The following is a 25,874-nucleotide window of genomic DNA, read 5'->3' as shown; positions in this document are numbered from 1 at the left end:
GGTCAATAATTTTCACCTAATAAATGAATAACTCCAGCCCATTACGGAAACAGTGTACATAGGACCCATTAGAGACAAGGTTCTTTAACCCCTTTCCACTGAATTTTTATTTCTGCACTTCGGTTTCCTAGAATTTGTGGTACATAAATACAGCATCAGAACCAAATAAGTTTTAACATATCCTTATTCACTTAAACTAGATCATATAGAAAAATGATTACTGTGTGCATAGTTTCTGTCACGGGTGCTCCCGCGACCCACATCTCCGGTTCCCGTTTATGCTCCTCTGCTGCCAGCCCAGCCCTGTTCTGCCTCTGACCCTGAAGCTTTGCTGCCTGTCTTGACCTCCTGCTTGTCCCTGACCACAAACCTGCCTTCCGTTTCTGTACCTCACCTTGGCTTCCACCACGGACAAATTCACTCCTGTGGAAAGACCTGGTGGTACGGGCTCTGGTAAAAACCGTGTGCTACTTAGACTCCGGTCCCAGGAGTCAGCTTACGTCATTGTCCCTCAGGACCACCGCCAGCCCTCAGGACCAATCGCCTTTACGCCAAACTTGAAAAGTGCAAATTTCACCAGCGGAGTCTTCCTTTTCTCAGCTATACTATCTCCAACCGAGGCCTTCAGATGTATCCTGCCAAGCTATCTGCTGTCCTTCAATGGCCTCGTCCTGTAGGATTACATGCTATACAGAGGTTTCTGGGCTTTGCAAATGACTACCGGCAGTTCATCCCGCACTTCTCCTATCTGGTGTCTCCAATTGTGGCGCTCAATAAGAAGGGTGCCAACCCCCAACTAAAGTCTGCCTTTGCTTCAGCCCCAGTTCTTGTACAACCTGACACAGAGAAGCCTTTCCATCTGGAAGTTAATGCCTCTTCAGTAGCAAGGCCCAAAGGCTGAACCTTCACCTGCGGTGTTTTCTCCAAGACATTCTCCTCCACAGAGAGAGGAATTACTCTGGAGGTGACCGAGAACTGCTGGAGATTAAACTCGCCTTAAAAGAGTAGTGGTATCTCCTGAAGGCAGCTCGTTTCTCGTTCTGCATATACACTGACCACAAAAATCTCCAGACTGCTCAACGACTCAATGCACGACAAGCTCGCTGGTCACTCTTCTTCTCCTGATTAAATTTCCTTATTCACTTCCGTCCAGCTGAAAAGAACATCAAAGCTGATGCCCTCTCTCGTGTCTCGGATGTCATTGGGGAGGAACCGGCCCTGCGGCATGCAATTCCTCCTAAGCCACTGGTTCTTGCCGCTCTAGTGGACCTTCCACAATTACTTCCTGGCAAGACCTATGCGAGACCGGCTCTAGGGAAAAAAAATTCTGACTTGGGGACATTATTCATGTGTGGTTGGGCACCCTGGGAAGCAGCACTCTCTCGCCTTCGTTTTCTGTGTCTACTGGGCCCAGATCTGGTAAGGATGTTTGGAACTTCGTGGCCTCCTGCGCTTCCTGTGTCCGGAATAAGCCATCACGTCTCAAGCTTAAGGTCTTCTCCTGCCATTGCCGACACCCAGCTGCCTACTGACCATTTTTCCAAAATGTACCATTTTATTACTTTGCCAGGTCTGCCGTCTGCTCCACGTCTTGCCAGTCTGTTCTTCCTTCACATGGTCCGGCTCCATGTACTGCCCCAGCACATCGTTTCTGGTCGGGGAATTCATCACTGGTGGTCAAGTGGAAAGAGTTAACCAGACTCTGGGCTGCTTTTCCGCCATTTTGTGTTGGCCCATCAGGATGAGTGTTCCACTCTTGCTGTGGGCAGAGTTTTCCTATAACTCCCTGGATTCTGCATCTGCCGGTTCAGCACCTTTCTTCATCAATTATAAACTGCACCCTCCTCTTCCTCTACCCGTGTCCTTGGACGTTCATGTGGTTAAAGAATTGGTACAGGATCTGAAGTCTTTTTGGACATTTAGAGCATATTCGCTATTCTCTGCTTCAGGCTTCTGCTCGAACCAAGCTCCAGGCTGATAAGAAACGCAGGCCTCCTCCTATCTTCTCTCCAGGTGACAAAGTCTGGTTGTCTTCCAGGTTTTTTTCGGCAAAATATCCCTGGCTAAAAACTTGGTCCTCGTTTCCAGTGTCCCTTGGAGGTGCTGAGGCGTATCAATCCAGTGGCCTACAAGCTGCGTCTTTGAGGTGAAGGAGATCGCAGATATGAAGACGGTGAGAAGAAAGTGGTTCTTCTTGGTTGACTGCAAGGGGTTCGGCCCAGAGGAAAGATCTTGGGAACCCGAAGATAATATTCTGGAACACAGCCTCCTGCAGAAATTCATCCAGCCTAAGAAGAGGGGGAGGCCAAAAGGGGGTGTTTCCGCTACCCACGTCCCGGGCTCACCCATGATCTTCTGTGTGCTCTAGTGCCCCGCTGCCTCGCTTACATGTCCCGTGTTCCTGCCTCCTGCGCCTACTTCAGAAGGTTTAAAGGGCCAGCGCACTGCTGATTGGTGCTGGCCATTTTCAGCATCCCCTGCCGGATCTTCATGCTTCTGTGTTTTTACGCTCTGTTCCCATTTACGCTCCTCTGCTGCTAGCCCTGACCCACATCTATCATGTATCGCCATAGACTCTGTATTCTCTTATTTAATTTGAATATGTTGAATATGATTTTTAAAGCGCTATGGATTAAGATGGTGCTATACAAATAAATAGTATTATAAATATTATCATGTGATAATGTCATTAAATGTCATCTTAAACATGAGAATCCCTGTTTAATGAGAATATCTCTGTAAGGAGCTCCAGCATCCTAGTAATCCAACGAGAATTGAAACTTATGTCAGCTGGGAACTGACATAAATTTCAGCTATAACCTCAGCCATTTTTCATGTTAGGAATTACTCAAACAATATATATGTGAAATATCAAAATATCCAGTAGTAGATAGAAAAAACAGCACTTCTTCCTTTTATTTCAAATACATTATAAGACCAAAACAACAAGGGCACACAGGAGCAGGGGGGCGCCGATCGCTGCTATGGCAAATCTGGGGTCCAATCAGGACCCCAGAGGTGCCTGCTGGCAGTGCCTGAAAGATGGCGTCTGTGATGTCATCTTTCAGGCACAGTGTCAGCCTATGCATGTGCATGTGCATAGGCTGACACTGCTAATACCCTGCAATACATCAGTATTGCAGAGTATTATCATGAACAAGCAATCAGATGATAGCTTGCTCATTTCCCATGGTGGAAATAGGGAAAAAGTAAAAAAAAAAATGTTATTCAATAAAAAATAAAGTAATGAATCAATAAAAATGCCCATAAGCCCGATAACATATAAAGAGACATATAACCCCCCCAAAAAATAATAACAAAAATCCTACCGCGTATCACCGCGTCCGTAACAACGCTTAGAATAAAAGTAAATCATTATTGAACCCGTACAATGAACGCCGTTAAAAAAACTGTTAAAAACCAGCCAAAATTATCATTTTTACCTATTCAATCTTACAAAAAAATGCAATAAAAAGTGATCAAAAAAACATATGTACTCCAGAATAATACTGTTGCAAAGTACACCATGTCCCGCAAAAAATCAAGCCATCAACCAGCTCCGTAGCCAAAAAAGCAAAAATGCCACTTGGAAGAGGGCAATGCAAAAATGACAGATTTTTCCCCACTATAGGGTTTTATTTGACAAATTTAGTAAAACATAAGAAAATATATTCAAGTATGGTATCTCTGTAATCGTATCGACCCAAATAATAAAGATAAAATGATTATTAGGCTAAACAACAAGAACAGAATGCACCAAAAAATGCTCTTATGTCGCAATCAAAGATACAAAAAATATGCCCATCTACAACATATCTGCACACAAATATATTTGTTTATACACAAGTAGAATGCCAATACAGCAAATATACCCTAGTAATAAAGTGCAAGACGGATATATTGGGGCAAATTTACTTACCCGGTCCATTCGCGTTCCAGCGGCGGCTTCTCCGCTCTGGATTCGGGTCCGGCCGGGATTTAATAAGGTAGTTCTTCCGCCGTCCACCAGGTGGCGCTGCTGCGCTGAAAGTAAACTCATCGCGCCGGAATGCACCGAGCTGGACCAGGTGAAGGTAAGCGGTCCTTATGCGACACATTTTCGGTTTTTAAATGCGGCGGTTTTTCCGAATACGTCGGGTTTTCGTTCGGCCACGCCCCCCGATTTCCGTCGCGCGCATGCCAGCGCCGATGCGCCACAATCCGATCGCGTGCGCCAAAATCCCGGGGCAATTTAAGTACAAGCGGCGCAAAACGGAAATATTCGGGTAACACGTCGGGAAAACGCGAATCGGGCCCTTAATAAATGACCCCCATTGTTCTAAAGTGCAAGTGCACATCCGGCAAACTGCCCCAGTGCACAGTACATAGATATCAAAAGAGAGGTATACCAAAGCAAAAAATGCTGATTACCCAGTAAAGTGCTAAGAGGCAGGCATACAGGTGGAAGGGGTCTCCATGCGTTTCGTCGCACTGGGCGACTTCCTCAGGGGTATGTAGCCCCAGTTGAATACACTCACCTTAAATACAGAAGCCCACCCCTCAGCCCACAAGCACGGCATTCAATAACAGTTACTGCGACCGGAAAAGTAGGACGCCGGTACCGGAAATAAGCCAAACAGGCCGCAGCATAATATTGCCATGGTACCGGAGCGACAAAGATGAACCAAAGAAGACGAATTATGCGCATGCGCTATACACAGCCGGGGGCGCCATGTTTCCATGGTAATATAAGAGCCAAAATAGGTGAACAAAGTAGGTTTAAAGCAATACAACCACGGCGTGTTATATACATTTGCGTGAATAAAAATTCTTATTGAAGGTGCTATAAACTGTGAAGCATAACTCCCTAAGTGCAAACCGCTTGCGCTACTAATAAATTGCCAATATTAAATCCAATATTGGTCTTATATTAAGAGCGTCAAACTACGCCAAAAAATCTTGCTTTTGTACAGAAAATAAAAAATCTTAACAGGTGCATAATACCTTAAAGCCTAAAATGCAGTACATGATTATCTATACAAGGAAAAGGTATATATTATTGAGTAATGATTAAGACAAATAAAAGTATGGCCGCACCTGTGGGTCTGATAGGGTGAGTACTGATTTACAAGGTGAGTGAGCAAGATCCAAAAAAATAAAAAATAAAATATATTAGAGATAACAATTAAAAATGCTATTTGGTGATTAAAGGCATAATACTTGGTAAATACCCAAATAGTGGAGTACAGTCTCCAGTAAGCAGCAATTTCAGCCACACCGAAGACTGAAAAAGTACAAAAATGTCCCTTATTAAATAACTACAGACAAATAATAAAACAATAAGGGACATTTTTGTACTTTTTCAGTCTTTGGTGACACCTACTTTGTTCACCTATTTTTCCTCTTATATTACCATGGAAACATGGCGCCCCCAGCTGTGTATAGCACATAATTCGTCTTCTTTGGTTCATGTTTGTCGCTAAGGCACCATGGCAACATTATGCTGCGGCCTGTTTGGCGCATGTGCATTTAATTCGATCTTATTTCCGGTACCGGCGTCCTACACTTCCGGTCATGCACAGTAACTGTTATTGAACTCCGTGCTTGTGGGCTGAGGGGTGGGCTACTGTATTTAAGGTGAGTGTATTCAACTGGGGCTACATACCCCTGAGGAAGTCGCCCGGTGCGACAAAACGCGTGGGGAGCCCTATACCCCTGCTTTTCCTTCCACCTGTATGCCTGCCTCTTAGCACTTTACTGGGTAATCAGCATTTTTTGCTTTGGTATACCTCTCTTTTGATATCTATGTACTGTGCTCTGGGGCAGTTTGCCGGATGTGCACTTGCACTATAGAACAATATATCCATCTCTATTACTAGGGTATATTTGCTGTATTGGCATTCTACTTGTGTATAAACAAATATATTTTTGTGCAGATATGTTGTATATGGGCATATTTTTTGACAAAGCAGACCTGTTTTTGGACACATACGTTTGTTGATTTATAGAACCCTATTGTATCTTGTGTGGGAGGAATCTCTTTGCACCACTGAGTAGGTAGGGAACCTCACTGTGTTGACCCTCACCACAGTCTCCAGTCGCATTCCATGTACATTACATGTTTGAAATGATTTTAATTGTATGTCCTATTTTTCGTCTCTGTTTGGCTATAAATAAAATTAATATTTTTTGTATCTTTGATTGCGATATAAGAGCATTTTTTAGTGCATTCTGTTTTCTTGTTGGTTAGTCGATATATATCATTGCACCAGCTCAGTTGTATTACAGGTTGTGCTGACCACTTTATTGTTTATGGAATATGATTATTAGGCTAAACGGTGAACACAAAAAAAAGGTCAAAAATCCAGTAGAGAATTGATGCCTTTCTACTCCTGCCCTCAAAAAAAAAAGAGTTCCTAAATTTTCAAAAAATAGGTGATAACAACCCCAAAATGGCAACACTGGAAAAAGCATCTCATCCCGCAAAAAAAAAAAAAAAATGCCGGAACGAAAAAGCGAAGATTTTACAGCCTACAAAAGGATGCAACGAGAAAACTAAAATCCTGGAAGCTGCAGGGCGCTCCTTCCCTCCTGCACCTCGCTGTACACCCATAAAACAAGTCACGGCCACATGTGGGGAGTCTCTGTACTTGGGAGAAATTGCAGAACAAATTATAAGTTGGGTTTTCTCTTTTTATCTTTTGCAAATGTTTAAATTTTAGGGCTAAATGAACGTATAACCGGCACAATTTGACCATTTTAAATTTCACAATCATTTTGATTCAATTACAATGAAGATCTCAATGGGTTAACGATCTTCCTAAAAGCTGTTTCTGAGTTTGAAGGGTGTAGATTTGAAAATGGGTTGATTATATACGGGGTTTTTGATGCTAAATATGTAAAATTTCATTCAAAACGGTATTTATCCCCAAAATGGTCAATTCTGAAAATACGGAAAATCGATATTCCATTTGTAAGCCACATGACATCAAAATAAATTATCCAGACATTTCAAAAATTATGAAAATGTAAAGTAGACATATGGGAAATATTATTTAGGTGGTAAATCTATCTGCCTGAAAACGCGCCAAACGGTGTTCTTCACAATATTATATGAAGAACAATATGTGTGAAGAACACATTGCAGATGTTTCCATACATCTGCAATGTGTTCTTCACACATAATGTTCTTCACATACTATTGTGAAGAACACCGTTCGGCGCGTGTCTTCCGATAACTTAGCAGATGTTCGGAACATCTGCAATGTGTTCTTCACTGTGTTCGGGCTGGGCTGTGATGTGATCAGGGTCGGACTGTTGGTCCTGCTCCAGCCTGCTCCGCTCCAGCCTCCACTTCAGCCCCCGCTCCACTCCTCCATGCCCGCTCCAGCCCCCGCTCTACTCCTCCATGCCCGCTCCAGCCCCCGCTCTACTTCTCCATGCCCGCTCCAGCCCCCACTCCGCTCCTCCATGCCCGCTCCACTTCAGCCTCCGCTCCTGCATGGCTGATCCAGCCCTCCAGCCCCCACTCTGCTCCTCCACCATTCGGCGCTCGTTCTTTCACTGTGTTCTTCACTTATAAGATCCTGTGTTCCCCGTGTTCACCGTTTTTATTCTATTCTTCACTGTTCTTCCCTGTCTTTTCTTAATTAAATGCTCGATCTCGAGCAGGGGAAATAATCGTCCGATCAACGAGCTGTTCCGAGTATGCTAATACTCGAAAGAGCATCAAGCTCAGATGAGTATACTTGCTCATCTCTAGTTATAACCATATAATGAGATGCAAGTCAGAATCCAAAAAATGGGGCTGAACCTTAAGCTACAAAAGGCTGCGTCCTTAAGGGGTTAAAGGAGCTGAATACCCCTTACTTTATGCAAGGTGAGCACCACTCTAGATAATGGACAGTGTAGCCCATCAAAGGAGTAAGCTGTAATTCTTATCGCCACACTCTGTGCTGATCTGTGCTGTGAGGTCTGTAGAATTGCCCTGTTCACTCTGGGCAGGATATCTTTTGACAGCTTCTCAGGAAACTTGTCATCAGAAATTGGCCTATTAAACCACCACCAGTACAGTCCAGCAGCTGATCACCTTCTAGATCATGTTTCTTTCATGGTCCAGCGTGGTGGCTTCCCAGGAAATCAACTTTGAAGTAAGACAATATTGGTTGTCAGTTTTACTTTAAAGAGGCTGAGAGTTTAACACTGAAGTCAAGCTCTCTCCACATCTGAAGCCTCCTTCCCTGTGATTGACATCATACTCCAGACTGTAGGAGATATGGTTAGGGATGTATTTGGGTTCAGAACTATCAATTATAGTGCAGGGGGCATTCTGAGGCAGGTGAGAGCTTAAAGAGGACCTGTCACCCAAAATTTTGGTACTAAAGTAAGCAGCTCCTCATGCTTGGACAAACGCTGCAGTGTTAGAGTGATAACGTTACCGGAAACCTCCGATAACACTATCTAACACTGCGGCGGAGTACAATGTAATCCTCTGCAAAGCGGTCCGATGTATTTATGAGGGGGTGGTCCGAGGCGCTGCCTCTTCCCCGGAATGCCCCGCTCGCTCCATAGGGTGGCGGTGACTGCCGTGTGTCATGCAGTCATCGCCCCTAACCACGCCCCAACCCCTCCCCCTCATGAATACGTCGGACAGCTTTGTGAGCAGTCCGACGATTACACTGTACCCTGCCAGAGGTTTCCGGTAACGCTATCCTTCTAACACTGCAGCGTTTGTTCAAGCACTAGGAGCTGCTTACTTCAGTAAGCAGCTCCTAGTGCCAAAACTTTGGGTGACAGGTCCTCTTTAACCTTTGTGTTGAACTCTCTGCCTCTGTCTTTATACAACATTGATGGTGTTATGTTGCTTAACAACATATTAGTAGTGGTTTATCAGGACCATTTCTGTTGACAGGTTCCCTTGAAAGGAAATAGGTGCGAGAGGGTCATCCTTGTTTCCTCCTAGTGATTCTGCATACTTTTCTATGTTGCTTTCTGTTTCATGGTCTCACCACTCCTCTGCATCTTCCTTCCCCCAGTCCCTGCTCTCAGGACACTATTTTCACAGTGGGGAAAATGTTAACTTTTCAAAGCACAGTCTATAATTCAGTACAAGTTTCTACTACTCATTCAATGATCCATACCTTTGCATGTGATGAAAGCTGCAAGGTTGGTAATTATATACTATTTATATCATTTATTATACAGATCATGTCAGACCATGAAAATATCATTGGATTTGCTGCTAAGCTCAACTCAAGGCATCATGGGAACTGTGGGAAGGATGTTACCGACTAGCCACCTTTGCCCTAAAGCCAAGTCAGAAACATCCTGCCCACAGTATGATGGGGGGGGGGGTTAAGCATTTCAATTTGTTTCAAAATGCAACTGAATTGCCATGTATGAACGTGGTTTCGGTAGGCATAAAATGTTTATCATTTTCACAGCAATTACACAATTAAAAGGCAGTGGGAAGGATGAGTTTAGCCCTAAATCAGAACCAGCCCTCCCCCCTCCCCCATTCACCTGATTGCAATGCAGTGCAGTGGAAATGTGCCTTCAGCTGTGGTGATACAAATTCTTAAGGAGGTTCTAAAGCAACTAGGGTGTGTATAATGAAGTTAGGGCGGCATGGTAGCTGAGCGAGTAGCACTTCTGCCTTGCAGCGCTGGGGTCCTGGGTTTGATTCCCACCCAGGTCAAAATCCGCAAAGAGTTTGTATGTTCTCCCCGTGTTTGCGTGGGTTTCCTCCGGGTCGTCCTGTTTCCTCCCACACTCCAAAGCATACCGTTAGGTTGTTTAGATTGTGAGCCCCATTGGGGACAGGGACCAATTTGACATGGATTGTACAGGGCTGCGTAGTCTGTAGGCGCTACATAAATAAAGAATTATTATTATTATTATAAGTTCTGCAGCAGCTGAGGTGGCTCTAAAGGCTCTAAAGCAACTAGGGTGTGTAAGCATGCATTTTCAGTCAGTTTAAAAAACGCATCAATTTTTTATACGGTTTACCATGCGTTTGGCTGCTTACAACCTGTTTATCTATAATGATAATTGGGAAAAATGGACAAAAAAAAGTAAAAAACTGATGCATTTTAAAAACACATGTGTTTTAAACGCACTGAAAACGCATGCTTAAAAACAGACTAAAAACGCCATGTCTGGCATCGCCCAAAGGTGTTTATAATAAACACCTTTGCAGCTCCTGAGGACTAATAGAAAAGTAATGTTTACCAAACCTCCCAACTATCCCGGACCCAGCGGAACAGTCACAGTTTTTGGGCTCTGTCCCGCGGGATCTGGGATGGTTGGGAGGTTTGGTAAACATTACTTTTCTATTAGTAACACTAATATGTCCCTTCAACGTTAAAGATGGGGGACAGAGCTACGGACTGCTTCTGATCGAGGTCAGTAAGGGAAGGACTAAGTAAAAGCGAATGATTGCCCTTTTCAGGGCTGTTGGAATAAGGAAGAGGTGGAAATCTTAAATAATTACCCCTTTTTAGGGCACTCAGAAGAACTGCATGTTGCTACTCATAGGCTGTTATAGTGCGAGTCCAGTCTTGCTATTTACAATATACCGTACTACCTTACAGTACTATTCTTAGTGCCATTTGTATTTACAGCATAATACAGTACTACCTTACAGTTCCAGTAATAATAATTCCTTTATTTATATAGCACACTCAGATTATGCAGTGCTGCACAGAGCTTGCCAGATCAGTCCCTGTCGCCATGGGGCTCACAATCTAATCAACCTACCAGTATGTTTTTTGGAGTGTGGGAGGAAACTGGTGTATCCATAGGAAACCCACACAAACACAGAGAGAACATACAAACGTCATTGTTCCAGTGTTAGTAATATTTGCATCATATAATATTACTTTACAGTACCCGTCTTAGTAATATCCTCATCACAGTACAATGTTACCATAATATTGGCATCATACAGTACTAATTTACAATATCAGTGTTAAAGGGGTTGGCCATTTTTCATTAAAGCTGTTCCATTAGACATGTCTCTGCATGTACATTTACCTGTGTCTTTGCCTCCTGTGAGAGCTTCAGCCTCTCCCTGTTCTTCAAATTTTTCTGGTTAGCCAATAAAGGTATCATTCCTTAAGCACTTTTGTAGTTTTTTCACAAAAGTATTTACATCAGATTTTTGATTTTTCCTGGCTAACACGGTACGTCAACAATTTTTTCAACATACTTTGCATCTCCACACAACTTCCTGTTTCTCACTCCTTCAGTCCGTCTGTCATGGCAGCCCCCAGTGTGTCTATTTTCATCCATCTTAATGACTTACACGGGAGGTGGGAGCGGGAACAGCAGGAGTAGTCATCATCTCTTGCTGCAGGTCCCTCCTCTATACAGAATGCACTGAGAGTCTACAAACAGCCAAAAAGGAGGCATCATGGATGATGAATGATTTGGTGAGCATTCAGGGATTATTTTTAAGGCAGTAAGGGCACATAGGCAAATTATGTGGCCATATTCATATTTATGTGGCCAACCCCTAATAATATTTGCATCATACAGTAATACTTTACAGTACCAGTCTTGGTCATATCAGAATCACAGTTCGATATGGTCGTTACCATACCAGAGTTAGTAATATTTGCATCTTACAGTACCAGTCATACTATGCTAGAATATCAGTGTTAATAATATTTGCATCATACAGTACGACGTTTCCGTATCAGTGTAATATTTGCATCATACATTATTACTTTACAGTACCAATCTTAGTAATATCTGCATCGTACACTGCAACGTTATTGTACTAGGGTCATTAATATTTACATATTTAGATTTTATGTCGCCCTAGGTACTTCTGCTGTCTACAACTCCTTTTGGTGTCAACAGGATAATGCTTTAGTTCATATATTTTAGAAAACATTGCCAGCCATTAAAGATGAGCGGCCTGGTCGAAATTCGGGTTCGACGGATTTGTCTGAATTTCATGAAAAAATTCAGTTTGGAGAGAAAAGAACCCCATTGATGTCAATGAGCACACAGATTTTAACACAAATAAAAAAAACTAGACAAGTCAGCATTTAGGGGTTGGAGAGGATATAAAACGTAACCTTTATTTACTATTTTACATAAAACCGCATTAGATGGATGCATAAGAATTATTAAACATCTCAATGGAATAATTCGATTTTCGGAAGTGTACAGTCAATAATAACACCACAAAGAACGGAATGGGGCGTGCACAGCTGTAGTATAGACTGGTCCCCACACCAACAAGAGACAATATACACTAAGAAGAAAAGAAGTGTGCTATTCCAGACACAAAACTGATTGAATTGTATTGGAAATCAGTTTTGAGTCCGGAATAGCACACCTCTTTTCTTCTTAGTGTATACAGTCAATAATAACAGTCGTCAACAAGGAAAATGACACCACCTTTGTCTTAGGCAGTCATGTCCTACCGTGCTTCAGACGACTTTAAGGCGTTGAGCTGGACGACCGGGGACATATAGGGCTATACTGTCCCTGTAAACACCCCTCGAACTCCTGCAGCGGCGGACCGCAATGTAAACCGCCAGGATCCATGTATAAGGGATAGTGCGCATGCGTGGGTTCTGTAGGGAAAGAATTGTGAATGCATCTCCATAGAGATGCTTGTAAGCCCATCCCCTAACGGCGATACAGCACCGCGAGCGACCAATAGGATTCTTAGGTAGAAGGGAGGTGTGCCCAATGAGCGCTTACAGGCAGTGGGGCTTTCAAATAACAAGGCCATCTGTCTCCCCACAAAGAAAGGATGTGACAGTATCACCACTACCACCAACAGCACCAGTGTCAACTCACAATCCACTCAGTCAATCCCCCAAATAATAAAAAAGAAAGCAAAAGTTTGGGCCATCTAACACTTGTCCAATTTTCAAAATTGCATTAAAGAATTTATTGACATGGGCGCCTTCATGCAATTTTGATTCAAACTGAAACATTTTATAAAAAATACTTAACATTTGTTCCAAACAGAAAATATTTACCTTCACATCTCCTAAATGTAATAGATGGACATGTGTAGAGTTCACAAAAGTCCCATATTGATATTTTCACATAAATAAATCCACATAAAATCACTAAAACTGTAATAACTAGACATTTGCTTTTCAGCTAGAAATTTTAACAGTCACAACCTGCAAAATATATCAATAAAACAGAATAAAAAGTAAATAAACTTATATAATAATACCTATATAATTTTGAAAGCAGACAACCATTTGGCAATTAACATTCACAATTTCCTCTAAAATATGTACAAATCCAGAATACTTATATAAAGAAAACATACTTTCCTAAAACAGTAAGATGTGAGGAGATCATACGGACCCCACATGTGTATATTCACCAAAATATGCAGCAAAGGGAACGTTAAATCCACAGGGACACCAAACTATTGTTGCAGAAAATGACACTGAGCTACACACAGATCTATCATTGTATTCTCCCTTACACAATGGTAACCCAAAGAAATAACTATATATCCATAAACCAAGCTAATGAGATAACAAAATTTACTTTTAGATGTGCGCCATTGTATCAGCCGCACAATAACAGAACCCTCCGCGCTTCATAAGAATGAGAGTGAGAACGTCGTAACTCAGGTGTAAGTAATGGAGGATGGTGTGAAATATAAACTTTATTCCAGAACAATGTGTGTGTTTTGGTGTTACATATAATGTTATGGACATGTTCTGGGTTGCAGTGTTAATATATAATAGCAACATAAGAGGATCGAATGTTCATCTTATCAGTCAATTTTCGCAAAAAAAAACTATCACGAAATAAAAGGCAATAAGAGAGAAAGTGTGCTCTTAGATAGTTCTGGATAAGAGAGGGTTAAAAACATGAATATTAGTTGATATTATCCCTTCTCAGTAATGTAGTAACATGTAAAGTGAATATTTCCATTATCTGTGAGGTGCAGCAGCTCCTGTGTGCAGCAAATTCTCCCTGTAGCCTGTTGGAGGGGGAGGGGGGGGGGTCATACTTCGGAGGGGGAGGGGGGGGGGTCATACTTCAGAGGGCTGCATCTCTGGCTCTGTGACACATAGAACCTCACTTCTTTTTTCATATGAAAGAAGAGAGTCTCCTCTTCCTCTAATATTAATCTAAATGTGTCTTTCTAAGTGTCAGGAAAACGGAGATATTAACTGTTAAACTGCTGTTGGGAGTGATTTTTATATATAAAAATGGCACCTGATATTCTCACTTTAAACCTGAATATCTTTGGATCCATGGTACCTGGAAACAAAATTCAAGATTCATTTGAAAAAAGAGATTCCCTGGGCAATTACCCACTTTGCCTACTCATAGCGCCGGTCCTGCCTATAAGGTCAAAGTTTCACTTGTCATGATGAAACAAAGTAAAAATTGTTATATTTAAAGCCAGAGATATCATCATTTAACCCCTTAACGCTCTGCGCCGTAGCTCTACGGCGCAGAGGTATAAGGGATGTATGAAGAGGGCTCACGGGCTGAGTCCTCTTCATACAGAGGTGGGGGTTTTTGCATTTTGCACAAAACCCCCACCGCTAATAACCGCGGTCGGTGCCTGCACCGATCGCGGCTATTAACCCCCTAAACGCCGCCGGCAAAGTCGCCGGCGGCGTTTAAAAGACGGCGGCGCGCGGGCGCCGCCATCTTTTTTTCGATCGCCACGCCCCCGAACGTCATCGGGGGGCGGCGATCGGTTGCCATGGTAGCCTCGTGTCTTCTTTTGACACGAGGCTATCTGGCAGCTGCATATTCGTTACAATGAGCCAGTGGCTCATTGTAATGAATGTGCTGCAAAAATGCCATATATTGCAATACTGTAGTATTGCAGTATATGGTAGCAGCGATCTGACTATCTAGGGTTAATGTACCCTAGATGGTCTAAAAGATAGTGAAAAAAAAAAGAAAAAAAAAAGTTTAAAAAATAAAAAAAATCAATAAAATATTAAAAGTTCAAATCACCCCCCTTTCCCTAGAACGGATATAAAACATAACAAACAGTAAAAATCACAAACATATTAGGTATCGCCGCGTCCCAAAATGCCCGATCTATCAAAATATAAAAACGGTTACGGCCGGCGGTGACCTCCGAGGCGGGAAATGGCGCCCAAATGTCCGAAATGCGACTTTTACACCTTTTTACATAACATAAAAAATGAAATAAAAAATGATCAAAATGTCGCACAGACCTCAAAATGGTAGCAATGAAAACGTCGCCTCATTTCGCAAAAAATGACCCCTCACACATCTCCGTGCGCCAAAGTATGAAAAAGTTATTAGCGTCAGAAGATGGCAAAAAAAAATTTTTCTTTTTTGTACACATTCGTTTAATTTTTGAAAATGTATTAAAACACAATAAAACCTGTATAAATTTGGTATCACCGCGATCGCACCGAACCAAAGAATAAAGTAGGCATGTTATTTGGAGCGAAGAGTGAAAGTCGTAAAAACTGAGCCCACAAGAACGTGACGCACGTGCGGTTTTTTTTCAATTTTTCCACATTTGGAATTTTTTTTCAGCTTCGCAGTACACGGCATGTTAAAATAAATAACATTGCGGGAAAGTAAAATTCGTTACGCACAAAATAAGCCCTCACACAGGTCTGTACACGGAAAAATGAAAAAGTTAGGGATTTTTGAAGTTGGAGAGCGAGAAATGAGGCGAAAAACCCTCCGTCCTTAAGGGGTTAAAGAAGCGCATAGCAGAACGCCAAAAATTGACCAGGACATTGAGGGTGCGTTCACATGTTGCAGTTAAAACTGCATAGCAATCAGCTTCGAGGGGGTTTTAGGTGCAGTTTTGTCAATTGAACAGGTGAAAGACATGAACTGAACGAGTGAATTTGATTTTGAAGGGGAAACCTGCTCAACAAATGTCTTTCACTCGTTCAGTTCATCTTTCACCTATTCAATTGACAAAACTGCACCTAAAACCACCTCGAAGCTGATTGCAATGCAGTTTTAACTGCAATGTGTGAACGCACCCTCAGGCACCAGTGACCATCACTCATGAAGGGGTTAATGAATCAAACTCAATACATTTTATTTGTGGTGGAAAACACATTTAATAGTTAAAGTCATAATAAATATCTAAACCTCTATGTTGTATGTCTTTGTTGAGAATCAATTTCGTTAATCCATCCCAGTTATTGTGTGTAATGAGAGTGAATTCAGTATTGATACTTATACTTACCAATTTTGTTTTCACAGTGCCATGGCAACATATCCCTCCCCCTGTGTCAATACAAATCCTGCCCAAGGAATAAACATGGCTAACAGTATTGCCAATCTCAGAATCAAGGCAAAGGAATTCAGTTTACAAAGAAACCAAGTGCCAAAACTCAACTGAGAAAGAGGAGTTTAAAATGCATATACACATTTCATATACCATTGTATGCCTTATAACTTAATGTCTGCAGGCCTTATAAAAGGAAAAAGATGTAAAATAATATGTGTCTTTTGATTTTATTATATAGTTTTCTTTTGTTATCTTGATGCTTTGCTTAAAAATAGGTAAAATGGCTCAGTTTCCTGCACACACAGCAATACTTCAAGACTGCCTAAATCTGAATATTAATTTTAAAGGAGGATTCTGGAATAAGCATAATTCATATTCAAATGTGATAACTCCACCTACTTTAGAAAAAACATTAACAAATTCATAAAATAAAACTATTTAAGCTCTGTTTTGACATTAGGCCACTTTATCAAAAACAGTTCCAACTGCAAACATTTTTTTGGTGCACCTTTAACATGTGTCACATGGTCCGGCTGCGCACCGGAACGCCCCTTTCAGTGCAGAATTTGGTGTCGGGTACAGTGCAGCTGTGACACAACACAAATGTGTCAGGGACAATTTATAAATATATGTTCAAGCCGCTTGCACTAAAAAGAATGTGCAAAGTCAGACAAAAACTGGTGCAGGGTCTTTAATAAATGTGGGTCAATGAGTTTTGTTGTATTCATTTATTTATACCATTATGGGTTTTTGTATCAGACGTTCATATTCGGGGAATACATCTTAAATAAACACTGCGTTCTCCTTGGAAAAGCTTTGTCGGCTTGGGTAACCACGCAGCCCCCCGAAGTCCTAATTTTAGAATGTCCGACTCTTGATTACTGATTCCAATGTAAATAAATTTTAAACAGAAATAAATTACACTTTTCTATAAAAAGGTATGCTATATGGATTGGAGTTTTTACATACGGATTTTGTCAGTGTTTATTTCAAAAAGGTCTACTTAACCCCTACGGGACTCAGCATCTTTTGGCCTAAAGGACGCGGACCCATTTTTCAAATCTGCCCTGTGTCACTATAAGTGGTTACAGTGTGGGAACGCTATGAGAAATCCAGGGGATTTTGAGATTGTTTTCTCGTGACACATGGTACTTCAAATTAGTTTAAAAATTTGGCAAAAAATTGGAAAAATTCTTTATTTTCAACGTTCTAAATTCTCTACTTTTGATGCAGATAGTCATAGCACCCAAATAAATTCATAACTTACATTTCCCAAATGTCTGCTTTATGTTGGATGTTTTTTTAAGATTCCACATATTTTACTAGAATGTTATGAGGCTCAGAATTTGGGTGCCATTTTTCACATTTTTTGTAAAATCACCAAAACCCGTATTTAGATGGACCTGCTCAACTTCTAATTGACACTGAGAGGCCTAAATAATAGCTAGACTCATAAATTACCCCATTGTGGAAACTACACCCCTCAACGTATGAAAAAACAATTTTAAGAAGTTTGTTAACCCTTTAGGTGTTTTATAGGGGTTAAAACAAAACGGAGGTGCAGTCTGCAAATTGTAATATTTTTTCACAATACACTCATTTTGGGTGGAAAATTAAACATTTACAATGGATTAAACCAAAAAAGGCTCCACAAAGTTTGATACCCAATTTCTCCCGAGTACACTGATCCCCCATATGTGGTGGTAACCTGCTGTATGGGCGCACGGCCGGGCATAGGAGGGAGCGAGGCGCCATCCAGATCAGATTTGCCATGTCACATTGTACAGGCTATAATTTTTTTTGTTTTTTTATTGAGGACCTATAGGGGCTTATTTCTTTTGCCACATGAGATGCACTTTTCTGGTATGTAATTTTGGGGCATCTAAAGCTAATTGGTGAGATTTCATTAATTCTTTGTTGGTGGAGGAAATGAAAATCGTCAATTTTTAGGAAAATTTTTATGTGGTTTTTTTTTGGCCGTTAACCATACCATAAAAATAGTATATTATTTTTATTCTATGAGTCGCCACGATTACGAAAATACTTCATTTATATATATTTTTTATTTTTCCCCATTTTTACTGAATAAAAAGTAATTTGGCGAAATTGTTGTTAATTTTAGCAATTTTTTCATATGCATAACTTTTTTTTTTTTCACCTCACAAATCTGTTTAAGGGCTTATTTTATGCGAGAATGATTGTTCTTTTTAGTGGTCTTATTTTAGATTGCGTAACTTTTTAAAATCACTTTTTAGAGCATTTTTAAAGGGCATTAATAAAAAATCATCTTTTTTTCAGAGAGAGTTTTTTGAGGTTGTTTTTTACGGGGTTCACTTTGCGGATCTAATAACGATTCTGTTTTATTATGCAGATTGTTACGGACGCAGGGATACCAAATATGTGGGGGTTTTGTCTATTTTATTCAATTGTACTGAATAAAAACTAATTTGGAGAAAATCTTGTTCATTTCAGCATCACCATCTTTTCATATGCATAACTTTTTTATTTTTTGGCTGACAAATCTGGCTAGGGGCTTATTTTTTTGCGAGAACAGTTGTTCTTTTTAGTGGGCTTATTTTAGAGTGCATAAAATTTTTTAAATCACTTTTTAGAGCATTTTTATAGGGTATTAATTAAAAATTATCTTTTTTCGGAACGTTTTTTGGGTTTTTTTCCTCCGGCGTTTACCTTGCGGGTCCAGTAATGATTCTGTTTTATTATGCAGATTGTTACGGACGCGGCAATACCAAATATGCGGGGTTTTTTTGTGATGTTTTTTATACTTTATTAAGTGTTTTTATGGGAAAGTGACATTTTAGGGGCTTATATTTTTATGTATTTATTTTTTATTTATTATAATGTGTAGTGTTTTTGCATATTTTTACTTCTACATACTTGAACTTAAACCAGTGATGCTCTGATCGCTGGTTTAAGTTCAATACACTGCTCTACAATACTATTTTATTGCGCATGCTCAGACAGTTTGCAGTCAGACCCGGAAGGGGGCTGGCTGCCATGGAAACTGGGCAGCTCCGGGGCACATGCCAGTCCTCGGAGCTGCCCAGAAGTGGATCGGATTCCCCCGGTAAGCGGCACGGGGGATCTGATCCATAGGGGGAAAACCCTTACACGCTTACATGCTTGACCACGGCGTGTAAGGGGTTAACACCCGCGATCGGAGTCGGCTCCGATCGCGGGTGTTAGAGCAGACTGTCAGTTGTACTAGACAGCTGACAGCCGCTGCTTCTGGTACCGGCTCCGTTCGTGAGCCGGTGCCAGAAGCAGGACGTTATAGTGCGTCCTGGTGCGCTAAGTATCTAGCCACCGGGACGTACTATAACGTCCTGGTGCCCCTAGGGGTTAAAGAGGACCTTTCACTACCTCACTTATGTGGAGATTAGCATACCATTCTGTAGGGGCTGCTTCACAGATTCACAGGCACTTTGAATTTTGCTTCTATCCCCCAAGATTATGGAGTTATTAGTCCCGAGATCTGACCATTATAATCTGTGTTTCGTCAGAGAGGAGGAGCTGGGGCAGGAGCTGGGGGCGTGTGTTATGCTAATCTTCTTTCATACTGTCAGGAGTGAGCCGTAAGCATCTTTGTGCATCTATAGGCTATGTTCACACACATTCTAATATCCTGTTCATTGCATTTACACCGTGTTTACAACAATGCAATGTTACACGCATTGTAAACACACATGCTATGTAAACATACATGTAAACAAGACATCAACACATAAACCACATAAGCGTAAACACAATGCAAACAAGACATAAACGCAAATTACATGGAAATGTAAGTGTAAATGCAAACATGATGGCACACAGGTGTAAATGCGCTGTAAACGGGGTATCTGTATAACGCACATTGCCATACCTTTTTGGGGCTATAGTTTACAACCAAATTTACATGTGAAATCCACATAGTTTATACAGTGATTTTCGCTGAAATTAAAGTGTCAGTTGTGGGGTATCTGTATAACGCACATTGCCATACCTTTTTGGGGCTATAGTTTACAGCCAGGTTTACGTGTAAAATCCACATAGTTTATAAACATCTATGTCAGACAGAAAGGTGGCAGGTGGAGCAGTCAGAGGTGGCAGCACAGTAAGGGGACGTCGCAGCAGGGGTGACGTCAGAACTACCGTTGTCATCTAGCTGACATCTGACAACCCCAGCCAAGAGTTTGTGGGTTCCTCACCTGTCCTCAATCAGCGTCTGTCCTGTTACCTTTCTGCAGCCAGAGAGCTACTAGGTGGTCTGGGCTCAGCACCACTATTCAGCGAGGACAAAGTGTTTAAGGACAGTCAGCAGCTGCTTGGCAGTAAAGAGGTGGGGCAGACTTCCGCTGATTCCTGCAGTAGGCAGGATGTGCATACTGACACCGGTGAGGAGAGTAGCAGTGACCGGGAAACGCAAATTGACGATAATGTAGCTGATCGCACTTGGGAGCTGGGTGGAGCAGGGGATTCATCATCCTCAGGCGAAGAGTGTGTCAGCTTGCGCAGTGTAGCAGGCTGCAAGACGCAACTGTGGCCGTGAGTCAGCTGGGTGGCAGCAATGTGAGGACAGGAGCCAAAGTCCGCGGGGTACAAATCCCGATTTGCAGGCCCAAATAAGCAGTGGCACAGGGGCTCAGCGAGGCAGCGGCGGTAGTAGTCGCTCAGTGCAGAGTGTTGGCGGTAAAATTACCACCTCGGCGTTGTGGCAGTTTTTTGTAAAGACACCAGAGGAGCCGATCATGGGTATATGTCGTATCTGTGGGCAGAAAGTGAAGAGTGACCAGGGAGCTAATGTTGGCACCACGGCCCTGCGCCAACACATACAGCGTCACCATCCAATGGCCTGGGAGAAACGGGTGTCAGATGTGGTCCATCCTGCAGACGCAGCAACAGCAGCAGAACCTAGTGGCACACATGCTGTTTCAGCAAGTCAAGGCTCCAGCACCTCTGCCGCAGGGAACTGTTTGTCTTTGACATCATCTCCCAGTCCAGATGCTACTGCTCCTCACTACGCATGGCGCCAGCAGTCCTTGAGCGTGGCGAGTCAAATCTATGCGTCCAGCCATCCTAAGGTGCAGAAGATGACCATGCTCTTGTTGAAGTTGTTGGCACTAAAGTCTCTCCCTTTCCGAATCATGGACTCTGCACCCTTCAGAGAACTAATGGCTTGTGCCGAACCGAGGTGGAGAGTTCCAAGCCGCAATTTTTTTTACAAAAAGGCTGTGCCTGCCCTTCACCAATATGTAGAACAAAAGGTGGGCCAGTCCTTGAGCTTATCAGTTTCTTCCAAGGTGCGCGCCAGCGCAGACGTGTGGAGCTGTAACTATGTTCAGGGTCAGTACATGTCTTTTACAGCCCACTGGGTGAATGAGCTTCCCGCCCAGCCACACCAACAACTTCCACAAGGGATGGAGCTTTTTCCTCCACGTTGTTAAACTGCTGCTCCTGCGCCAGTGTCCGCCTCCTCCTCCTCCTTCTCCACCACCACCTCAGCCTCCACAAGTGCTGCTCCATCATACCACATGTGCAGGGCACAGCTGTGTCACGTAGTTCTACACCTGGTTTGCCTGGGCAAAGGAAGTCGCACAGGGGAGGAACTGCTCCGCGTAATGCATCAAGAAATCAATGTGTGGCTTTCTCCGCGACAACTAAAAATCGGAACCATGTTGACAGACAATGGGAGGAACTTGGGGTCCGCGCTGCACCGAGGAGGGATGGTCCATGCGCCATGCATGGTGCACGTGTTCATCTGGTATTCAACAAGTTCCTGAAGTCCCTCAGAGTCACTAGCGCAGATGCTGCTTTGCCCAAGTAGTGACAGCAGAATAATCAACATCCAGCATAGGGATGACTTTTGGCTCTCCACCCTCTTGGACCCTTGTTACCGGTCAAAAATGGGTGACATTTTCCAGCTGCTGAGAGGGAGAAACAACTGGCATACTATAGAGAAATACTGTGCACAGAGTTAGCCGCTGCCTATGTGCACCTTTGTCCATCCTCTGTCAGGTCTGACCGGGGGATTCCTGGCAGCCATTGCTCACGTACTACTGCCACGGCTGCTGTGGGGAGCTGGGGGGGGGGGGGGTAGGAGCAGTAGCAGCTCCATCCGCAGCAGCTTAAGTCTGGATTCCTTATTGGATTTCAACTTACCAATGCCTAATGCATCAGATTAGATCAGCCTTGATGCCTCCTCCAAACGTTGAGAAATAAGTCTGGGTTTTAACTGCCTGCCTCAGCCACTATTCTTATTCTGTCACCCACCTGATGCCACACATCTGCTGCCAGTTGCTCCATCTGACTCCTACCATCTTTACCAAGGACTGGAATTGTCCAACACCTCCACACTATATCATGGTGCCACTCTGTGGGCTCCTGCTGCTGCTGATGCCACCTCCACACTATATCATTGTGCCACTCTGTGGCTTTCCATGTTGCTGCCACCTGTGGGCTCCTGCTGCTGCTTCTGCTGCCACCACCTCCACACGCTTATCATTCTGCCACTTTGTGGCCTACCATGTTTCTGCTACCTCCATAGTTTATCATCATTGTGCCACTCTGCAGCCTACTTATGCTGCTGCCAACTGACCGCTGTCTCCATGGCACACCCTGTGATTTCCATAATGCTGTTTTCACCCTCCACCACTCTATGACGTTGCCACTGTTTGGTTTTCCCCTTCATTTCATCTGTCAGACGGATGAAAAGCCTCAGGATAGATTGCCAAGAGCAGGAGTGGATATAGAACACACAGGACATGCAAGTATCCCATTTACTGCTCATCTCTATTCTGGATCAACTCCTGTTTGTTTTTGGCTTTAGCAATACTGATGGATTATTGACCGATTGAAAGAGGACACTGACGGGTGAAAAGAAGGGCAATGCAGTGACGTCAATGCAAAATTACTACCGACACCCTCTCCACTCTTTCTGATGTCAGTGTAAGAAGAGTGCACTCTTTGATGTTATAGTAGGATCTTGGCCCTTAGCTCGGTCCTTTCGAGCTGGCACAGACATTACCTTGTCAGGCTGCATTCCCGCTTAGCTTATTTGGTGAAGTTGGCCTTTGTAAGTGCACATGGAAGTGAAGAGTGAAGTGATTCTAAGACCAAACCATGCCCCCTATGCATATTTAAGCATGGCACAATGTTCTACAACACCCTACAGGCTCTCTGCAGCCAGGAAATACCTGTTTTTTAATGTGATTCGTTCTGATTAGATTGAAATTTTTTTGAAAAAAATTCGGCAAATCGGGGCGAATCGAATTTTAACAAATTCGGGTTTTATTAGGCTTCTTGGTGACAGAGCCTTAGTGGGCCCCCCTCCAGTAGCCACACTGCCTCCTCCCTCTGTAGCCACACTGCCCCCCTCCCAATGTAGCTACACGGCCCCCTCATCCTGTAGCCACACTGCCCCCTCCCAATGTTTGCTACACTGCCCCCCTTCCCCTGTACCCACACTGCCCCCTCCGAATGTAGCCACACTGCCCCCCTCCCAAAATAGCCCCACTGCCCCCTCCCACTGTAGCCACACTGCCCCCTCCCAATATAGCTACACTGCCCCCTCCCAATGTTTGCTACACTGCCCCCTCCCAATGTAGCCACACTGCCCCCTCCCAATGTAGCCACACTGCCCCCTCCCAATGTTTGCTACACTGCCCCCCTTCCCCTGTACCCACACTGCCCCCTCCGAATGTAGCCACACTGCCCCCCTCCCAAAATAGCCCCACTGCCCCCTCCCACTGTAGCCACACTGCTCCCCTCCCAATGTTTGCTACACTGCCCCCCTTCCCCTGTACCCACACTGCCCCCCTTCCCCTGTACCCACACTGCCCCCCTTCCCCTGTACCCACACTGCCCCCCTTCCCCTGTACCCACACTGCCCCCCTTCCCCTGTACCCACACTGCCCCCTCCGAATGTAGCCACACTGCCCCCCTCCCAAAAAGGCTCCACTGCACCCTCCCACTGTAGCCACACTGCCCCCCTCCCAATGTAGCTACACGGCCTCCTCATCCTGTAGCCACACTGCCCCCTCCCAATGTTTGCTACACTGCCCCCCTTCCCCTGTACCCACACTGCCCCCTCCCAATGTAGCCACACTGCCCCTTCCCAATGTAGCCACACTCCCCCCTCCCAATGTTTGCTACACTGCCCCCCTTCCCCTGTACCAACACTGCCCCCTCCCCCTGTACCACACTGCATCCCTCCCCCTGTAGAAACACTGCCCCCCTTCCCCTCCAGTCACACTGCCCCTTCCCCCTCCAGCTACACTTCCCCCTCCCCCCCTCCTGGGAAAGAAAAAAACTCACCTTCCTTGTTCCCCGAAGCAGTGCAGGAACAGCTGCCTTCTTTCTTCGGCATGGGCTCTGAAGCCGGCACACGTGATCCGTTGACATCATGATGTGCGCTGGCTTCAGAGCCGTTGCATACAGTGCGGAGCGTGGTTTCGGGGGAGAGAGGAAACGTGAGTTTTGGATTCTGCTTGTGTACTTTTCTGCCTCTATGCTGCGCTCGTCGGCAAGAGTCAGAAAAGTACATAAGCCGGAAGGTGATCATTTGTACCAGTGTCTTAAAGCGACACTGGTACAATTGATTCTGGGCCCGGGTGGGCCCCTCCAGCATCCTTGGGCCCTGGGTTTGCCGGGTGCTGGCACCTGGCCTGCCTACAGCCTAAGTTATAATTACCATACCAAGTATGCAGACACACACTGAGAGACCCCGACATGTGTTTGGCTAATGGCTTTTTCAAGGTATGGTAATTATATCTTAGGCTGTAGGTACTATCGGTGTAGGTATTATTCCATTCCATGATAATAATGTCCTGAAAGTTTGTCCTGTTAGTTGAGTGATTCTGCATATGTTTTTCTATGGTGCTATTTACACCATGCCCTTTGGTTTGTATTTCTACACTCTGGCACTTGGAACATTTTAATATGTGGTTTTACAATCTATACATATTCTTAGGTTTTTTATGTGTTTTTAGTGTATGTGTGCATATGTATAGAAAGGGTGAACTAAAGCTTATTAAAACATAACTTTTATTATATTCAATAAAAGGTTATAAAGTACTTCAGACCAGAGACACACTCAATCTCATAACACCAGAAGAAATGGAGGGCAGAAAAAAAACAGACAATTTTACATGAATACACAATGGATAGATCTCAGATCAAAAGATAATATCCAGGTATCCAGGCATCCAGGTATCCCTAAAGCTGCTCTGTCCCTGCTCCCCAGAATAGCTCATGTCCTAACAAGAACAGTCCCAGGAAATCCCTAGAATCTAAAGGTCCCTAGGATTGCCTTCCCAGCCAGTTTTGCAATTGGATTGAAAACTGGCTGAAGGATCGTATCCAGAGAGTTGTGGTCAATGATTCCTACTCGGAATGGTCACCAGTTATGAGTGGTGTACCTCAGGGTTCTGTGCTTGGCCCACTACTATTTAATATATTTATTAATGATATAGAGGTAGGAATTAATAGCACTGTGTCTATTTTTGCAGATGACACCAAACTGTGTAGTGTAATACAGTCTATAGAGGATGTTCATAGGCTGCAGGGTGACTTGGACAAACTGAATGTTTGGTCATTCACTTGGCAAATGAGGTTTAATGTGGATAAATGTAATGTTATGCACCTG

At 43.4% G+C, this 25,874-nt stretch overlaps 2 protein-coding genes across 4 annotated transcripts in view; one reads left to right on the top strand and one right to left on the bottom strand.

Annotated features, from left to right (window-relative positions):
- PRRX1 (paired related homeobox 1) overlaps positions 1 to 16,442 on the top strand; it is a 59,020-nt gene extending 42,578 nt beyond the window's left edge. Inside the window, exon 4 of one of the 3 annotated variants that reach the window (XM_072129200.1) lies at positions 16,204 to 16,442. In XM_072129200.1, coding sequence (XP_071985301.1) covers positions 16,204 to 16,342 — 139 coding nt within the window. In that variant the 3' untranslated portion in view covers positions 16,343 to 16,442. Of the gene's footprint in view, positions 1 to 13,521; positions 13,603 to 16,203 lie in introns of those variants that run through there. The other 2 variants (XM_072129198.1, XM_072129199.1) reach the window with 2 other exon arrangements.
- GORAB (golgin, RAB6 interacting) overlaps positions 1 to 25,874 on the bottom strand; it is a 209,491-nt gene that overhangs the window by 102,577 nt on the left and 81,040 nt on the right. The gene's annotated exons all lie outside the window — the stretch shown is intronic.

Source organism: Engystomops pustulosus, chromosome 10 (genome assembly GCF_040894005.1).
Source record: "Engystomops pustulosus chromosome 10, aEngPut4.maternal, whole genome shotgun sequence".
Lineage (NCBI taxonomy): Eukaryota > Metazoa > Chordata > Amphibia > Anura > Leptodactylidae > Engystomops > Engystomops pustulosus.
Note: the sequence above shows the minus strand (reverse complement) of the source record. Positions and strands in the feature narration are given on the sequence as shown.